The 18,841-nt window shown below is 48.5% G+C and overlaps 1 protein-coding gene across 2 annotated transcripts in view; it reads right to left on the bottom strand.

The window, feature by feature from the left end:
* MEIS1 (Meis homeobox 1) overlaps nt 1–18,841 on the bottom strand; it is a 265,872-nt gene that overhangs the window by 192,646 nt on the left and 54,385 nt on the right. For both annotated transcript variants that reach the window (XM_015418907.1, XM_015418906.1), the window contains exon 7: nt 5,520–5,631. In XM_015418907.1, coding sequence (XP_015274393.1) covers nt 5,520–5,631 — 112 coding nt within the window. The remainder of the gene's footprint in view (nt 1–5,519; nt 5,632–18,841) is intronic.

The raw sequence follows: 18,841 nt of genomic DNA, 5'->3' as shown, positions 1-18,841 counted from the left end.
GCCTTAGGATTTTATTGTTCCTGTAGTCACATTTTTTTAAAAAAATACCAATTTAATATTTAATGTTAAAAAGCAGTGGGATGCCGCAGAGGTGTTGACGTCACCTTAACTATGGCGAACTGCATCACGCACAAGGAGAAGTACTTGAAAGGGAAAAGGGCCTCCTAAATTTACGTTGCATATCATTTTCCAGTAAAAAGTCAGGAGGTCAGAAGGTTACCAGTTTCTGCTCCGGCTCTTCAACCGTTTACCATTCCAGGCCCCATTTTTACTAGGCTTTACTCGAGATGAGGTCAGCAACTTTTTCTTTAAACAATAAAGTGGTTCAAATACTTAAAATTCCATACAGAGATGTTAGTCGCAATTTACGCCCTGATTCTCTGTATGGGAAAACGGCAGCACACCCCAACTTTCGTTTTAAAAAAAACTCGTCCAGTTAAAACGTGTAACTTTGCAATTCTAATGAGTCCTGTTCAACCTTTCTTTCTTTTTAGAAAACACAATCCCTTTGTTGTCTAGCTGTGCTTGAATGGAGCGGGATCATAAAACTACATTTAAAAGTATTATACCTATTGGAAGTTCAGAGCCCAGTTCAATGGGAGAACTCCTTTTACCATTTCGATTAAAGGCCCTTTTTACATTTTTAATTGCCTTTAATTAACAGAAATCCATGGCAGTTGGCCCTTTCAGAAGTTACCAAAAAAAAAAGAAATCTACTTTCCCCCCTCCAAATGCTGCTGCTTCATTTTTTTTTTAAAGGCAGTACTAATTAGGTTATAAGATACGCAACAGAAACACGGACAACCAGCAACCTGTGCCTCTGCTCCTTCTCCAGTAGCGAAATGTGACGCATTTGGTGTGGCCCCAAGACAAAGCGCTACGGCACTCTCGCAGGGCTCTTTTTGTAGCAGGAACTCCTTTGCATATTAGGCGACACACCCCTAATGTGGCCAATCCTCCAAGAGCTTACATTAGCCCCTGTAAGAAGAGCTCTGTAAGCTCTTGGAGGATTGGCTACATTAGGGGTGTGTCACCTAATATGCAAAGTTCCTGCTACAGAAAGAGCCCTGCACGGTCTTGTGCATCTCTAGCAACTACTTGGAGAAGCAAATAATTGAGTTGCCCTCCTACCTAAGTTAGATCGTGCAAGACACCACCACAATTTCATTGGGGCTTGTGTGTATAAAGGTAAAGGTTCCCTTGCTCGAAAGCCAGTCGAATCTGACTCTAGGGTTGCGGTGCTCATCTCCGTTTCAAAGCCGAAGAGCCAGCGCTGTCCGAAGACGTTTCCGTGGTCATGTGGCCGGCATGACTAAACACCAAGGCGCACGGAACGCTGTTACCTTCCCACCAATGTGGCACCTATTTATCTACTTGCAATTTCTTGCTTTCGAACTGCTAGGTTGGCAGGAGCTGGAACTAGAGACAGGAGCTCACCCTGTCTTGCAGCACCCGGGTCTTGAACTGCTGAACTACTGACCTTCCACAGCCTGCAGTTCAGCGTCTTAACCACTTGAGCCACCGCAGCTGTATAGGGCCTTTTTAAAAAGATTAAGGGGAAAACGGTAGGAGGGAGAGCGAGAACGAGAGGAAATGAAAGATGGCCATATACCTTAAGAAATGAAAAGCCAGTCCCTTGTGGGAAATGTGTCTTAGGAAGGGGGCCGAAGTGCTGAAAACACTTCTTCTGGTGTATTTACTTATTTCACTTCACTTAGCCTCCCACCTTTCTCGCTAAGATGCCAGCCCATAGATTACAAAACTATGCCAGCGGAGGAGAAGATCCGTGCCATAAAACGGCATCATACAATTAGAGGGCGCTGAAATAAAGAAAAGTATAATCCACTCGATGAAGACGGAAGTATGACCAGAGAGGGCAGAAAAACTGACTTGAGTTTTTCACAATTAAGACTCCCGTCCTGTACCCTTTATAAAACGTGCCCTCCTGCACAATTCTGTTTGCTTGGCTTTTAAAAGAAAAACAAATTAAACTAAACCTCTCTGAATCCCAGAGCCGGGAAGCAATGTGAGGGGAAGATCTCGGCCTGTTGTTGGCCATCCAGAGGAACTGGTTGGTCATTGCATGAGACAGGGTGCTGGACTAGATGGACCACTGGCCTTTGCCTCTACGCCATGTTGTTGGCCCTCCAGAGGAACTGTCTGGCCATTGTGTGAGATGAGATGCTGGACTAGATGGACCACTGGTCTGATCCAGCAGGGCTCTTCTTATGTTCTTATGAAGGCCTCTGCCTCTCTGCCCTGTTGTTGGCCCTCCAGAGGAACTGGTTGGCCACTGTGTGAAACGGGATGCTGGACTAGATGGACCCTCACTGGTCTGATCCAGCAGGGCTCTTCCTATGTTCTTATGAAGGCCTCAGCCTCTACGCCATGTTGTTGGCCCTCCAGAGGAACTGGTTGGCCACTGTGTGAGACGGGACACTGGACAAGATGGACCACTGGTCTGATCCAGCAGGGCTCTTCTTATGTTCTTATGAAGGCCTCGGCCGCTCTGTGCAGAAGCACGTATTGGAAGCTGCACTTCAAAATCCTGGCAGGATGGCAGAGGCTGGTGGCTATTGGAATTGCTGGAGGAGGCTGCTGGGATATTTATTTAGTTATTTATTTTATTTAACTTCTATCCCGCCCTCCCTGTATGGCAGGCTCCGGGCGGGTTACATCAGATTTAATAAAAATACAAAGGAATTGGTAAAAATACAATTAAAACACTAATAAATTACAACTATATCCTTGAGCCAGTGCAGTTGTCATTAGAATTAAGTCTCACAGGTACTAAATGTGTTTTAATTATGCTTATTACAACACCCACTATTCATTACAGTTATAACTACTAAAAACTGAAAGTTTACAATTGTATCTTGTGTATATTCATGCATCAACCTATGTAGTTATCTATTTACCCTTTATTGCAACGTTCAAAAACAAGACTATTTTACCATAATTATGAACTTAATACACCACTTTGTATATGTTATTATGTTATGAAGGCAAAACTTAATAAAATATATTGTAAAAAAAAAAAAAAGAATTAAGTCTCACAGATGCCATCTCTGGTAAGCAGTTCTGACCCACTGCGGGGAGACCCCGAAAAGAGGGAGGGACATCCGTCACTCTACTTAAAAGCATGGTGGAAGAGCTCCGTCTCGCAGGCCCTGCAGAACTGTAAAAGGTCCCACAGGGCCCTGATTCTCGTATGGGAGTTCATTCCACCAGGTTGGGGCCAGGGCTGAAAAGGCCCTGGCCCTAGTCAAGGCGAGACGGACGTCCCTGGGGCCAGGGACCATCAGGAGGTGTTGACTGGCAGATCGCAAAACCCTTCGGGGCTCACAGAGGGAGAGGCGGTCTTGCAGATATGTAGTGCCCTGTGGGGAAAGGGTTTTTTTTTGGAAACTGTGCTTTGGAAGTTTTTAAAAAAGAAAAACACAGTTTTGAGACGCTCCTGTATGTGTAGGGTTGCCAAATCTTCTTCCCTCTGCGGCGGGGGAGCGTCGCCGCGGTCCGGGAGTCGTCCCGATGTGCGCGCGCGCGCCGGCAGCACGTCGCCTGCGGAGGAAATCGGGCCGCGGAAGCGGGGGGTTCCCCGCCCCCCGGCCCGATTTGGCAACCCTATGTGTGTGTGAGAGAGAGAGAGATGTCTGTAAAATGTGTGTAAAGATACACATACGGCACTTCATAGCCATGGTGCGAATATGCAGTTATGCGCACCTCACTAACTACCTCCAAAAAAAAAAAGCCCCAAACCAGAAGGGAATGTTCAGACTTTCCAAATGGCTTGAGAGTGTGACGGACTGATCATACTTCCAGAAATGCGGGGTAAGACTGCTGACACCAGGAAGGAGCAGGGCTATTTTGGGGCAGGAACGCACAGGAACGGAGTTCCGGCTGGCTCCTGAGTTGGCCATGCCCAGCAGGAACACATTAGCATAATAGGCCACACCCAACAGCAGAAACTCATTAGGATTGGCTACCATAGGCGTGTGTGGCCTAACATGCAAATGAGTTCCTGCTACAAAAAAGGCCCTGGGTTTTGACAACAAACAAGGTACACAGAATAACAAGCAAAAGGTGGGTGTGGCTGGATAACCACACTTCTGGTAACATGGCGGTGTGGCCTAATGTGCTAATGAGCTGTGCTGTCAGGGGTGTGGACTAATATGCTAATGGATTCCGTCTGTTGGGTGTGGCCTATTATACTAATGAGTTCCTGCTGGGCTTTTTCTACAAAAAGAGCCCTGGAAGGAGTCAAATAACTCCGATTTGAAGACTGGTGAGAACGGGGTGCCGACAACTGGGGAATGGGAGGCAGATGTTGCTGTCTGATCGTGCATTTTAAATCCAAAAGGGAAACAGTAACAACACCGGATTAAGCAGCTCATCGGATCGCAGCCAGGTCACTGAAGGCCAACCTGTTGTCCGGGAGAGGCAACCAACAGGGTTGCCTGCTTCGGGTTAGGAAATTCCTGGAGATTAGGGGGGGTAAGCCAGGGGGACGGCTAGTCTGGAGATCAGATGCAATTCCAGGAAATCCCCAGTACCCATCCGGAGGCCGGCAACCCTCCTTCTCCCCAATGTTGCCTCCCAGTACTGAGATTCAGTGGTTTACTGCCTCTAACTGTGGAGGATCCCTTCACAGCCGGTAAGCCGCTGAGGGACCTCTCCTCCACGAATCTGTCTCATCCCCTTTTAAAGATACCTATGTCCAGGGCTATTTTTGGGCAGGAACGCACAGGAACGGAGTTCCGGCTGGCTCCCGAGTTGGCCACGCCCAGCAGGAACTCATTAGCATAATAGGCCACACCCAACAGCAGCAACTCATTAGGATTGGCTACAATTAGGGGTGTGTGGCCTAACATGCAAAAAGGCCCTGGGTTTTGACAACAAACAAGGTAAAGAGAATAAGAAGCAAAAGGTGGGTATGGTTGGATGACCACACTTTGGGTAACACGGGGGTGTGACCTAATATGCTAATGAGCTGTGGTGTCAGGGGTGTGGCCTAATATGCAAATGAGTTCCTGCTGGGCTTTTTCTACAAAAAAGGCCCTGATTATGTCCATTGGCACCGAATCCCACAACTTCATACTTGCTGACTGTACTTCCTTCTGTCTGCCCTGAATCTACTGCCCATCGACGTCACTGGGTGCCCGAGTTCTAGTATTTACGTAACTCTTCTCTGAAAGAAGTCATGTACACTGCTCTGAGCTCCTGGGCGAACAGGCAGAATGAAAAAGTATCGATACTGTATTGCACCACGGCCCTCTCCAATCCTACGATCAGCAGGACTCAACAGAACCACTCTCCAGAGTCTCCATTATACAGAAATCTTGTGAGGGCCAATACCCGCTGGACATAAAACAAAGGGCTTCCCACGTATCCTGGTAGTACTGAAACAACATGATGCCCTATTAGGATCCAACCTCAGCAACACTATGGGAAATTTTAATTACTGTATGGAAGGTACTTAAATCCAGATAAAGACCAGAATTCAAAGTCAGGGTTCCTACCTTGTTCACTGCTGTTGTCTCCACTGTGTGATGTATGCCCCCCACTGGAGGGCCCCGGCGTTCCCCCTGAACGTGTTGATGCTGTGTCGTCATGGTCTCTGTTCCAGGAAGGCTGTAGAGATAGGAATTAAGAATACTGGTAAGAGGAAAACGCCTCATAGTGCCAATACAGCTTTGAAAACAAGACAAGATATTGCAAATTACTGGATGATGGCCAAAACCCATTACCACGTTAAAAAGAGAAAGCTTTGCGCGCTGGTTAAATAACAAGATTCTATGGGCTCAGTAAAAAAGACTGCCTGCTTTTTTTAAGATCACATGTAGAAAACAGCAATATTTAAGAACATAAGGAGAGCCCTGCAGGCTCAGACCAATAGTCCATCTAGCCCAGCATCCTGTCTCACACAGTGGCCAACCAGTTCCTCTGGACGACCGACAACAGGGCGTAAAGGCCAAGTCCTTCCCCGGATGTTGCCTCCTGGCTCTGGGATTCTGAGGATTAGTGCCTCTGAATGTGGAGGTTCCTTTCAGCTACCATGGCTAGTAATCATTGACAGACTTATCCTCCATGAATCTATCTAATCCCCTTTTAAAGCTGTTTATTCCTGTGGCTAGCACTACATCCTCCGGCAGCAAATTCCACATTTTAATCTCTGTGTAAAGTAGTACTTCCTTTTGTCCATCCTAAACCTACAGCCCATCGGCTTCATTTCATTCATGATCAAAAAAACAAAGGACAGCACAGGGGGGACATGCCAAAGAACAACAAACTGTGCTCAAGAAAAAACAAGTCAAATCACAGACAAATGTATCAACATAAACTATAAAGGACACAGTCCAATACAATTCAAGTAAGGTAAAGGTAAAGGTTCCCTTGCTCGAAAGCCAGTTGAATCCGGGCTCTAGGGTTGCGGTGCCCATCTCCGTTTCCAAGCCGAAGAGCCAGCGCTGTCCGAAGACGTTTCCGTGGTCATGTGGCCGGCATGACTAAACACCAAGGCGCATGGAACGCTGTGACCTTCCCACCGAAGTGGTCCCTATTTATCTACTTGCAATTTCTTGCTTTCGAACTGCTAGGTTGGCAGGAGCTGGAACTAGAGACGGGAGCTCACTCCGTCATGCGGCACACTCGGGTCTCGAACTGCTGAACTACCGAGCTTCCACAGCCTGCAGTTCAGCGTCTTCACCCCTTGAGCCACCGCAGCTCCTTTTACAATTCAAGTACTGTGATGAAAATAGAGAGTACATCCAAAAGACACTGATGTTTTAAGAAATCCAGGACCACGCCCGATTTCTTACCAACTCATACACCAGAACTCTATTAACACCGAACACAATCATCAAAATTTAAACCACCCCAAAGAAGGGTTTAAGAAACTGGCACAGGAGTCGGGTGGACAAACTCTATGTCAGTAGTATAGTCTTTACACGTGAGCTAGCTTACACCAAGCTGCGTTTCACCTAAGATTTTTTTCACAAAGATGGAACCCCGAGTCCTCTGCTCGAAAAGGAAAACCTTCACCAACAGATTCTTTCCCTGCGCAAAGTTGGTTTCGGCTCAAACCGAAGTCGAAAAATTCTCATTCGCGGACGGGAGAGGAAATATTCGCTATCACTTGGAGTCCTGTGGGACCTTAGAATTCTACAAGATTCTGGCGGTATGAGCTTTGGAGCGACAAAGCCCCTTTCCCCAGATACGAGCTGGAGATCTCCGAGGCCTTATATCCCAAGGACTCGGGGATCTCCATTCTTTTTTTTTTATTTAAAAGCTTTTATTTCCTCTCCTAAAAAGGAGAGATATTTCGCTTAGTTAGAAAAGGGGAGGGTATATAGTGGGATCAAGAAAAAGGTGAGTTGTGCTCCTTGAGTCATTTGGAATTCCAAAGGTAATGGGACTAAGTCATGACAGTTATGTGACACTCCTGTCATGTGCAATAAAGGAAAATCTCTTTGGTTACAAAAGAAAAAAGAAAAAAAGAAAAAGGTGAGTGATGTTTTAACTGGTAAAGTTAAGCTGTTAGTAATATTAAAATTTTCTTCTTTGGCTTCTTCTGTATGTTGTCAAACTTCTTTTTTTCAAACCGGTTGTCTGTGTTAGTATATTAGTAGTGTCCCAATGGTACTCCGCTAGCAAAGTCTTTTCCAACGATTTTTAAAACGATCATCTACGGGCTGACTTCTTTTAATCTCCGAATTCAGGCAGGAACTTCCTCTATTTAGTCTGGGATCTCCATTCTGACTTGTAGCTGAGGAAGGGAGCTCGGACTCTCCAAAGCTCGTACCCTGGGAAATCTTGTTGGTCCCCCAAGGCGCTGCTGGACTCCAATCCAGCTGTTCTTCTGCAGACCGATGTGGCCGCCCTCTGGAACGATCCCTTGATTCAGCCCCCATAGTTGCCCATTGCCCACCGGGCTCCTCTACCTGCGCCATCCAGTGTGTAAAACTACTTGGGCTGGCACTGTAAGAAAGCCAAGGCGGAGCCTAGAGTTGCCAGGTGGCCAACAAGCGGGCGGTGCACTTGGCAAGAGGCTCCGGGAAAGGGGAGTGAACTCTGGGAGAGAGGACTCCAAAGCGAATTCCGGGGACCGCGTTAGGCTTGCCAAGTCCCCCCAGGGGGCGGGGAAACCCCCACCACAGAGGCCCATTCCCCACCGCCGGCGGATCGGGCCCCGGGGGGAGCCCCACCTTGACGTGCGTGTCACCCAGAAGTGACGTGAGGACGCTGGGCACGCTGGGGGCGGGGCCACGGTCATCCGAGGGAAAACTCTATGGTTTTCTATGGCACGCTCCAGCCGGGAGTCCCCTGCTGCGGCGTGACACCAGACTTGGCAACCCTAGACCGTGTTCCTTTTAAATGCTTTCCCTCCATTAGAAATAATGGGAGTATGGAGGCAACTTCTTTGGGGGCCCATATAATTGGACCCCCTGGTCCAATCTTCTTGAAATTTGGGGGGGGGGGATTTTTTGAGGAGAGGCACCAGCATCTATGCTGCAAATTCGGTGCCTCTAATGCAAAAGGGGGGGCAAGCCCCAGATACCCATAGATTGATTCTGTTATACCCTGTGGCAGGGGTGTCAAACATAGGGCCCAGTGGCCAGAACTGGCCCATCCAAGGCTCCTATAAGGCCCACGAGCACCTAATGCAAGGGAGGGAACAGGAGACTGCTTGGGGGAGTAGAAGGGCTGCCAAATCGGGCCGGGGGACGGGGAAACCCCCGCTTTGGAGGCCTGATTTCCGCCGCGGCGGAATCGGGCCCCGGGGGGACCCCGCCCCCGGCGTGCGCGTCACTAGGAAGTGACGTGGGCACGCCGGGCATGCTGGGGGCGGGGCCACGGCCATACAAGGGAAAACTCTATGGTTTTCCCTTGTATGGCCGTGGCGCCGCCCCCAGCGTGCCTACATCAGTTCCGGGTGACGCACGCGCGCATTCACCCGACGCCGGCCGGGAGCCCCCCGCTCCCGGCAAAGACTGATTTGGCAACCCTAGGGAGTAGGTGGAGCCACTCTGATTATGGCTACAGCACAGCAGAACAACCTCATTTGCAGCAGTCAAGCATCTGACCAGTGCTTCACTGCCGGCTCTCCAGACCGCCCATGTGGATTTTCCTTTGCACCCCCCTCCCAGCCCACGGGGCCTTGCAGTGAGGATACACCCACTCGGAGCTCACTAGCGGCTGTCCTTTATACAGTTTAGATCTCAAGTCCCTGGCATTACATTTATGGCACACATGGCCCAGCCTGACAAAGTGACATTTATGTCAGATCTGGCCCTTGTAACAAATAAGTTCAACACCTTGGCCCTACGGGGACTGGTCTCCAAAGGGTATAATGGGGCGCCGAACTGGGGGGATCCCCTGCCCCCAACTGGGGACTGGCAACCCTAGTGGAGACTGGCCTGTAATAAGGCCCTGCCATTCTATAAGAGAAGCTTGAGAAAGCTTAAAGGGATCCTGCACAATTAGCCCCGGGGGTCCCCAAAAGCCGGTCTGTGTCAGCTGTTTGCCGGACCGTCTCTCTGGGCAAACGGGAACAGGCCTTAGCATTTTCTAAAGGAAACGAGAGCAACAATGGCTTCCCGTGGACTATGTGCACCCAGCCCCATGCTGAGCACTTCTTGTACTACTGAACAGAAAACAGATGTTCCTTCTTATCACTGGGTACATTTGAAAGTAACATTTAGATAGGGGGGGAGGGGGGGGACTGGCTGTAAATTAAATTCTTAGGGAAAACAAATCAGGGAACTATCCTCCCCTGTTCTCCCTTTATCACCAGAAACCATTTTAATTAGCTTTTAGCACTAAGCTTTTTCAAAACATCACAGAGACTCTCTCTAGTCATCCCACACGGCCTTGCGTGTGTATGCATGCGCAAGCGCAAGGGAAGAGTGCGTAGTGGGGCCTGCTGCGAATTGTTGTTGGGGGGACCGGGGGGGGGGATAGAGAGAGGAAGTCAAGCAACTGTGCCCTGCCCACCACTGTGAAGCTGTCCAAAACACACCCAAACAGATAACAGGGACGATTCTTTGATGAGATTTCAAGGCACGGAGTTTTTAAAGTCGCTCTGTTCTGCAACGTGTGGGGCCTGAATAGGCCCTAGGTAAAAGGTAAAGGTTCCCTTGCTCGAAAGCCAGTCGAGTCCGACTCTAGGGTTGCGGTGCTCATCTCCGTTTCAAAGCCGAAGAGCCAGCGCTGTCCGAAGACATTTCCGTGGTCACGTGGCCGGCATGACTAGATGCCAAGGTGCACGGAACGCTGTTCCCTTTCCACCGAAGTGGTACCTATTTATCTGCTTGCAATTCCTTGCTTTCGAACTGCTCGGTGGGCAGGAGCTGGGGCCAGAGACGGGAGCTCACTCCGTCACGCGGCACACTCGGGTCTCGAACTGCTGAACTACCGACCTTCCACAGCCTGCAGTTCAGCGTCTTAACCACTTGAGCCACCACAGCTCCAATAGGCCCTGCAGGCTCTTAAATGTCCACCTAGACCAGCGCTTCCCAAGCTGTGGGTCAGGACCCAAAAGTGGGTCATGAAGGCTCCGAAAGCAGGACTTCCCTGACCACTAACAAAACTCCCCCCCAAAAAACTTTTAAACTCCTGCATACAGCCCCACAGTTAAATACAGCCAAGACACAGGGGGCGAGGGAATGCATATGAATATTCTAATGCAAGGACCAGGCAAAAAGCACTAATTGATGCAGCGGACCTGTGATTGAAAGACCGATGCGCCAACTGTGAAAAAGAAATGCTCTTTTACAAATACAGGCCTCTTTTCTTTTCTTTTTTGCAGCATACCAGAAGAATGCTGTCAGGGGTAATCTGGAACACATGCTCAGAACGCAAACAGTTAATGCATAAATTTTCAGTTTGTACAACCGCAGCTTTAAAAGGTGAGGGGGGGGAGAGAAAGAAACACACACACTTGTTTATTCAGAGCTCTGCGAGGAAGAATGGCACGGGGGCAAACCCAGGGGACGGACAATGCCAGGCACGGAGCTCCGGCTCCGGTGCCTCGACGTGCAAAAAGATTCCCTTTTTTTGTCCTGTGCGCGACAAATCCCACTTGAAAATATAATTAGAAAAAGGAAAATGGCAAACTATTGCATTAACTGTAATTGAAGGGAAGGCGAGCAAGGCGCGTGGGAGGCGGCGAGAGAGCCCAGGGGACTTCTGGGATGCATCGGATCCTCGCAGTCGCGTCTCCAGAGTGTACTCATGCTCTTTATGTCGCTCCCAACTACTATTGTTGACTAGCGATCTGACTTGTAATTAATAGAAAAGCCACAGATAACAAGGTGGAATATTGAACCGCCACCGCCGTAACCTCAGCAGAAAACGTTTCATTAATCTGATTAGAAGTGGGAAGGGCTCGGCTTTGAAAGGAAAGAAGTCGCTGAGAAGTAAAAAGAATTATAGGCCATGCTGTATGCGGTTGGGCAGCCTCCCCCTCCTCAACGCGACAAGGGCCCTGAAATATTCACTCTCTTTTTAATGAGCTCCACTGATTTATTTCGACTCCGTTCGGTTTACTCTCTCTCCCCCACCCGGCACCACCACCCACTTTTCCACTGCGCGGGATGTAGATTAATCCAATGGTTAATTGTTTAGTAAATTCAATTTTCCACATCCTATTCGGCATCGCTTTCGCCAAGGTTCTTAAATCTTCAGCCCCGAGAAGGCCGGCGTTTTCCTGATCCGAGCCTACCTTTCTTTCTTTTTTTCCTTTCCTTTTTCAATCACCATTTTTCTTCCTCCGCCACTTAATTCACCATGAAAAGATTTTCCTTGCTGGAAATTCTGATTCTGCTATGATCTGTGAGGCATTCCGATTCATTGCCTTTCCATTGTGCTGGGTCTCAGATGCCTTTTCTCACTGCTATCGCCACATTATACAGCCGCTCATGCAAGAAACGTTGGGATTCTCTACCTCAGTTTATCAAAAAATTTGTGCCGTCCCCTGTGTTTATGCTTCTGTCTTCGGAGGCAACGGGTCATATTCGTGCCTATTCGCCCTCTTATTGGCCTGCTATTTTTATGACCTGTGGACAATCGATAGACTCCCAATGTTGCTGTTTGTTTGATTTTCACAACTGGCGGGGCTTCCAAGAGTAGTGGTTTTAGCAGTGCTTTCCAAGAGACTGCTGAGGCAAACCTACAGTTCACCCACTGTAAACAGCTGCTCATTTTAAATCAGTTAAAATCTGAAGGATGTAGCTGTGTAACGGCAATACCCGTTTTTGTAAGGTAATACTGTTTGTAAGAAGAGATTCCTCGCTACGGTGTTGCAGTAATGAAACACAAATACCTCATTAAAAGCATTCCCCAACGTGGTGCCCACCGATACCTTTTCCGGAGCCCGCCAAGTGTTTTTAGAAAGCGGGCCTTCCTGCCCAAAGAGGCTTCTGATTGGCCACTGGCTGGACAGATTAAAATACTGTTGTTTTGGCGGCAGCTACCATGACAGTGTCGGTGTTATTCTCTCACTCCTTTTTTCCAAGTGTATTTTAAAGAAGAAGAAGAAGAAAATAAAGAAAAAGAGAAGAGATTGGATTTATAACCTGCCCTTCACTACCCAAAGGTGTCTCAGAGTGGTTTGCAATCTCCTTTCCCTTCCCCTCCCCACAACAGACACCCTGTGAGGTAGGTGGGGCTGAGAGAGCTCTTGACAGAAACAGCTCTTTTTTCAAGAACAGCTCTTATCAGAACTATGGCTTGCCCAAGGTCATCCAGCCAGGTGCATGTGGAGGAGTGGGGAATCAAATCCGGCTCTCCCAGATTAGAGTCCGCGCACTTAACCACTACACCAAACTGGCTCTCTTGTCCCCTACACATGAGATAGTTCTGCGGGGGTTGGGGTTTCCCCCTCCAATGGTACCACTTTATGGTTGCGCCCACCACCCTGTGTCAGAATTCCAAAGGTGCCCGCAGGCTCAGAAAGTTTGGGGACACACACACACCCCCGTCGGCCTCACAAAACACACAGAGCCACATTTACTCAAAGGGGAGGGGGGCGATGCGAACTAGCGGACACCAATACTGAATTGACATTAGGACGTTTGCAAGAGGAATGGAAGAGGCAGCCATTTACGATCAGGCTTATATCACCCTGGTTCTCTCAGGCAGAAGTTGTGAAGCCAATGGAAAATACTGGTTTCTGCCATCACGACATTCTACATACAAGAGCCATGTTTCATTTAGCGAACTATTGGGGGGGGGGGGAATCTCAATAACCAACGCCTGTTGTGACTGTACCCTGAGTTTTAAACAAAATATCTATATGGCTCAAGTGCGGCCCCCCATCTAGGAATATCTAAATCTGCATATCAGGGCTACACTTAGAATCATAGAATCGTAGAGTTGGAAGGGACCTCAAGGGTCACCTAGTCCAACCCCCTGCACCAGGCAGGAAATTTACAAGTACATTCCCCCCTCGCACCCCCCAGTCACCCCTATTCCATGCCCAGGAGATGGCAAAACCCCTCCAGGATCCCCGGCCAAACTAGTCTGGAGAACAATTGCTTCCTGACCCCAAAGTGGCAATCGGCATTTCCCAGGGAGTGTAAGAAAGGGCCACAAGGACTGAGCACTGAGGCAACCCGAAACAGGAGTTTCTGTAAACAAGGGGGACCCCCCCTAGGTTTGCAGAAGAATCTGACATCTTAAAAAAACACAGGAGGAGTAAACCCCCCCCCCCACACACACACCCAAATGAAAGTATCCTCTGCGCTTGTGCACAGAACACGCCTACCTCTGGTGGTCACCGCTGGCATCGGAGGAGCCTGGGTATCATGCTGGGCCTGGCAGCAACTTAGCCAAGAAGCCACGGCAGGCCTGCCGAGAAAATGCAGGGGAGAGGGGAGACGGGATCCTTCCCCCTGACATGAGTCTCGCGGGCTAACACTTTTATATGCTATGAAAACCATGCCCAGACTTATATGGCCCGGGCTGGCCTGGTTTTGTCAGATCTCAGAAGCTAAGCAGGGTCGGCCCTGGTGAGTACTTGGATGGGAGGCCACCAAGGAAGTCCAAGGTTGCTATGCAGAGGCAGGCAAGGGCAGGCCACCTCTGAACATCTCTTGCCTTGACCTCGATGGCCCAGGTTAGCCCAGTCGCATCAGATCTCGGAAGCTAAGCAGGGTCGGCCCTGGTTAGTACTCGGACGGGAGACCACCAGAGGCAGGCGACGGAAAACCCAACGGGGTCACCATAAGTTGAAAGAGAACAAGGACTCATCTTCATCCTGCCCTCCTTAGCCTGCCTGTCCTTTTCCTCTTCTGGTCTCCTCGCCTGCCGGGTCTCTTTTGTGCTGTGGGCGGGGCCTGTGAGGTCACAGAGAGTGGGTGCTGCCAGGGAGGGTCACTAGCCCAGTGGCCCTGGTTTTTTTTTTTTTTTTTTTTAAAAAGCACTGACTGGGTGACTTAGGGTCAACCTGTTCTGGATGGGCTAGGTTAGCCCAGTCTCAAGAGATCTCGGAAGCTAAGCAGGGTCAGCCCCTGGTTAGTACTGGGGTGGGAGACCACCAAGGACCCACAGGGTTCTTTACTTTACGAGTACTTTACACGCAGAGAAATAAAAACCATACTGCCGAACATCGTCCTTAAACATCCAGAAGGAAGGGGAACATTCTTCTTTTTCAAACTTTACGATATCCCAGGGGATTCCAAATATATTTTGGAGGCCGTGCGCCTTGGTGTTTAGTCATGCCGGCCACATGGCCACGGAAACGTCTTCGGACAGCGCTGGCTCTTCGGCTTTGAAACGGAGATGAGCACCGCAACCGTAGAGTCGGACTCGACTGGCTTTCGAGCAAGGGAACCTTTACCTTTACCTTTTTAGCTTCTGGGACAGAGGCTCAGACTGGGATCACAGGTTGAGAGGGAGCAGAAAGAAGAAGAAGATGACCGAATTCTCAATTACATGCATTCCCTCAGTCATACTTGACACAGGTTAGACTGTATGATTGCGGGGCCATCGTTTACTTGAAAGCAAAACAAATAAAATTTTAGTGTCTAAAGACCTGCTGTGGGAAAATACAAGGTATTTTAAATTTAAAACTTTGTATGTTCCCACAGCAGATCTGCAGACGGTAACAACCTAAGGATAGATTTCTTCATGGCTACCAACAGTACAGTTTTCCACTAACATGACCACAGAGACATCTTGCGCTTGCAAAACAAGGCGAGACCTGCCTGCTATGCAGACTATCAGCTCCAGTGCCGATATATGTAGGCAGGGGTCATTTCCTGCAGGAGTGCACAGGAGCGGAGCTCCGGCAGTAAAGATCCCAGGGGGCAGGCACTTGCGACAAGCCCCACCCCCTGCTCCCAGTAGCCCTCAGTCAGAGCAAGAAGCAGCCAGGTAAGCTGCAGAGCTCCCCCGGCCCCCCGGCCCAAAACAGTCCAGTGGCACCTTTAAGACCAAGTTTTATTCAGGTACAAGCTCTCCCTCCTCTGCGAGGACAGATCTGCATGTTCCCCCCCCCCCATAGCTAGCAATCCAAAACAGCCCAGTGGAGCCTGAGCGGTGGGGGTTGCCTTCTGACACACTTCCGGTGATGTCAAGGGGCGTGGCGTATGCAAATAAGTTATGCTAATGAGTGATGCTAATGAGCTCCTGCGCCTCTTTTTCTACGAAATGAGCCCTGTATGTAGGTTATCGCAATACATGCAGGGCGGCACTAGAGTAGCCAGTCCTGGGAAGGACTCCTGGAGGCCTTTCATTCCAGTTCCTGCCCCCCTCTCCCGATACAATCTATTGCTGAGCCATGTTATATGGCTGAAAGCGCCTTTGGTTTATATCACACAGGGTAATTACTGCAGTTGCCAACACAGCAGCAGCATCACACATGGCTGCATTGAAGAAATAGCCAGACTTTGCTCAAAAATATTTTCTTGTCAAAATACATCAGCCGCTGACTGAAGGTATCATTATGCAGGTTTGTAAAGTGACTCGACGGGATGAAACTCTGTAAAGCTACTGTGTACTATAAAATCATTCTATTATCCCAGTAACATAGACACAAACAATCCCCCCCAAAAAACACAGACGCACACCTCATGTGAAATTATCATCAAAGCTGTCTCTTAGTTGAACTTTAGCCTTTAGGACGTGAGAGAAGCTAAATGACGTTCCCAAAATCATCTAGTGAGTCTGTGGCAGAGGTAAATTTCAAACCACAACTCAGTCTCTTAACTGTTACGCTACACAGGCCAACCGGATAGAATCAAGGTACATTATCTCCTTGCTTCACGAGATCCGGAGATCATTGAGCTGACCGCTAAGTTTCTTCATGGTTTTATAAAACGGAAGAACGACCCTGATCACATTAATGAGTCTTAATTTATAAATTTAAAAACTCAATTTTAAAGTTATGTTATAGGCCTGATATATCCTTGGAATGGTTTACCACGACTATTTTATAATGTCTATTGGATTGTATTAATATTGGGAATTGCTTCTAATATTGTATGCCAATAAAAGGTATTTAACTTTGTTACGCTACACAAATGCAGAATGAGCTTTTCAATAAAGAAGCACACAACGTTTTGAGGACTCTTCTTTTAGGGTTGCTTACAAAAAAGAAGAGTCGTGTGTAAAGGTGACCATAAGAAGAGTGAACATAAGAGTGAACATAAGAAGAGTCCTGCTGGATCGGACGAATAGACCATCTAGTCCAGCATCCTGTCTCACATAATGGACAGCCAGTTCCTCTGGAGGGCCAACAACAGGGCAGGGAGGCTGAGGCCTTCCTCTGACATTGGCTCCTGGCTCTGGTGGAGGTTTCCTTTAGTCACCAGGGCTAGTAGTCACTGATGAACCTCTCCTCCGTGAATCATAATCCCCTCTGTGGCCATCACTACATCCTCTGGCAGCCAATTCCACATTTTAGCCATTCCCTGTGGTTTCCTTCTGTCCCTCCTGAATCTACTACCCATCAGCTTCCCTGGAGGCCCTGGAGTTCTAGTATTTGGGGAAAGGGGGGAAAGTTCTTTTTGCCAACTCTCTGCACCCGTGCGTGATTTTATAAACCTCTACCGTGCACACACACACACCCGCCCCCTTAGTGTGGTCTCTTTTCTAAACTGAAACGTCCCAGGCTCTTCAGTCTGTCCTCATAGATCCACGTTTCGGCAACCTGAATTGTCCGCACCGCACGACGAAATACGGCTATGTTCCTCATAGCTACATTCAGAGTCATAGAGAGTGCTGTACTTATTCAAGAATGGGAATTGCCCTCTACTGGTAACACAGTAATAAAGATTGGGAAAAAATGACTACTATCACGGCTGAAATCAAGCTGGGAAAAGGACGCGAGGGAACACCCGCTAACGGCCATACTTTCCGGATGCTACGTGTCGCACCGTCTCCTGATGGTTTGTACTGTCGGATACTGCTCACGCCCGCCATCATATACGAATCATCCTAGTTCTGGCACTTTGTATGTTTTATGTGTATATTGTTATGATTTTAGTCAAATTTGTTTTAATTGTGCAATATCCTACGTAAGCCGCCCTGAGCCTGCTTTGGAGGGGAGGGTGGACATTAATTAATTCAATAAATAAATGAAAAGCAGGTTGACAGTCTTTAATAGGCTGAGAGAAATTTACATTGCTGGGAATGTAGCCAGAACGCTGGCGTTGGTTCTTAGGGCTACCTTTAAAAATAAAAAACCCGTAGCGGATAGCCTGCTCATGGGGGGGGGGGGGGGGATCCCAAATGTTAGACTTGCCAGCACATAATCCAGTTGGTTGGGGACAACGAAGCAAGCAAGTCCTCGCCCGAAAAGATATGGGGAAATATGCCAGCAGTTCCCTATACACATATGACAGATTAGGATAAGTGGTTCTCAATCCCCCATACCACCAACAACAACATTACCAAATGCATTATCTACTAGGTAAAGGTTTCCCTCGCTCGAAAGCCAGTCGAATCTCTAGGGATGTGGTGCTCATCTCCATTTCCAAGCCAAAGAGCCAGCGCAGTCCAAAGACATTTCCATGGTCATGTGGCCGGCAGGACTAGACGCCGAGGCTCACGGAACGCCGTTACCTTCCCACCGAAGCGGTACCTATTTATCTACTTGCAATTTCTTGCTTTCGAACTGCTAGGTTGGCAGGAGCTGGGGCCAGAGACGGGAGCTCACTCCGTCATGCGGCAACTTGGGTCTCGAACTGCCGAACTACCAACCTTCCGGTCTGCAGCTCAGCGTCTTAACCACTGAGCCACCGCGGCCACCTGCATTATCTACTAATTATCTATTAATCTACATTATCTTCTAATCATGTGAACAATGGGAGGTAAGGTGGCATGGTGTAGCCCAGTCCTCAGAAGCTAAGCAGGATCGGTACCAGTGTTCCCTCTAAGCTGAGTTTAGTGCGAGCTAGCTCACAGTTCTTTAGCCTCCGGCTCACAGATTTTTGTCTTAGCTCGGGAATGATGGTTCCAGAGCAAACAAATGTATGCAGTAGCCAAATCCCTCCCTCGCAGCTTTAATGCCAGTGGCTCACAAGGTAGATTTTTTTGCTCGCAAGACTCCACAGCTTAGAGGGAGCATTGATCGGTACTTGGAAGGTAGACCACCAAGGAAGGCTTCGTAGAGGAAGGAAGCGGCAAACCACCTCTGCTCCTCACTTGCCTTGAAAGGCCCTTGCTGGAGTCGCCATGAGTCGGGTGCGACTGTATGGCACTTTACGCACGCGCACAATGCGAATAATGTGAAATAAGAAGATATAGACACAACTGAGCATATAGAAATTCCATCTTCATGAGAAGCAAAGCAACGACACGTCCGTTTCTATATGCTCACATTATCTTATTTAGATTA

The sequence above is a fragment of the Gekko japonicus genome, unplaced genomic scaffold, assembly GCF_001447785.1.
Source record: "Gekko japonicus isolate JY-2015 unplaced genomic scaffold, Gekko_japonicus_V1.1 scaffold2165, whole genome shotgun sequence".
Taxonomy (NCBI): Eukaryota; Metazoa; Chordata; class Lepidosauria; order Squamata; family Gekkonidae; genus Gekko; species Gekko japonicus.
The sequence above is the reverse complement of the archived record's forward strand: the minus strand, read 5'-3'. Positions and strand labels throughout refer to the sequence as shown.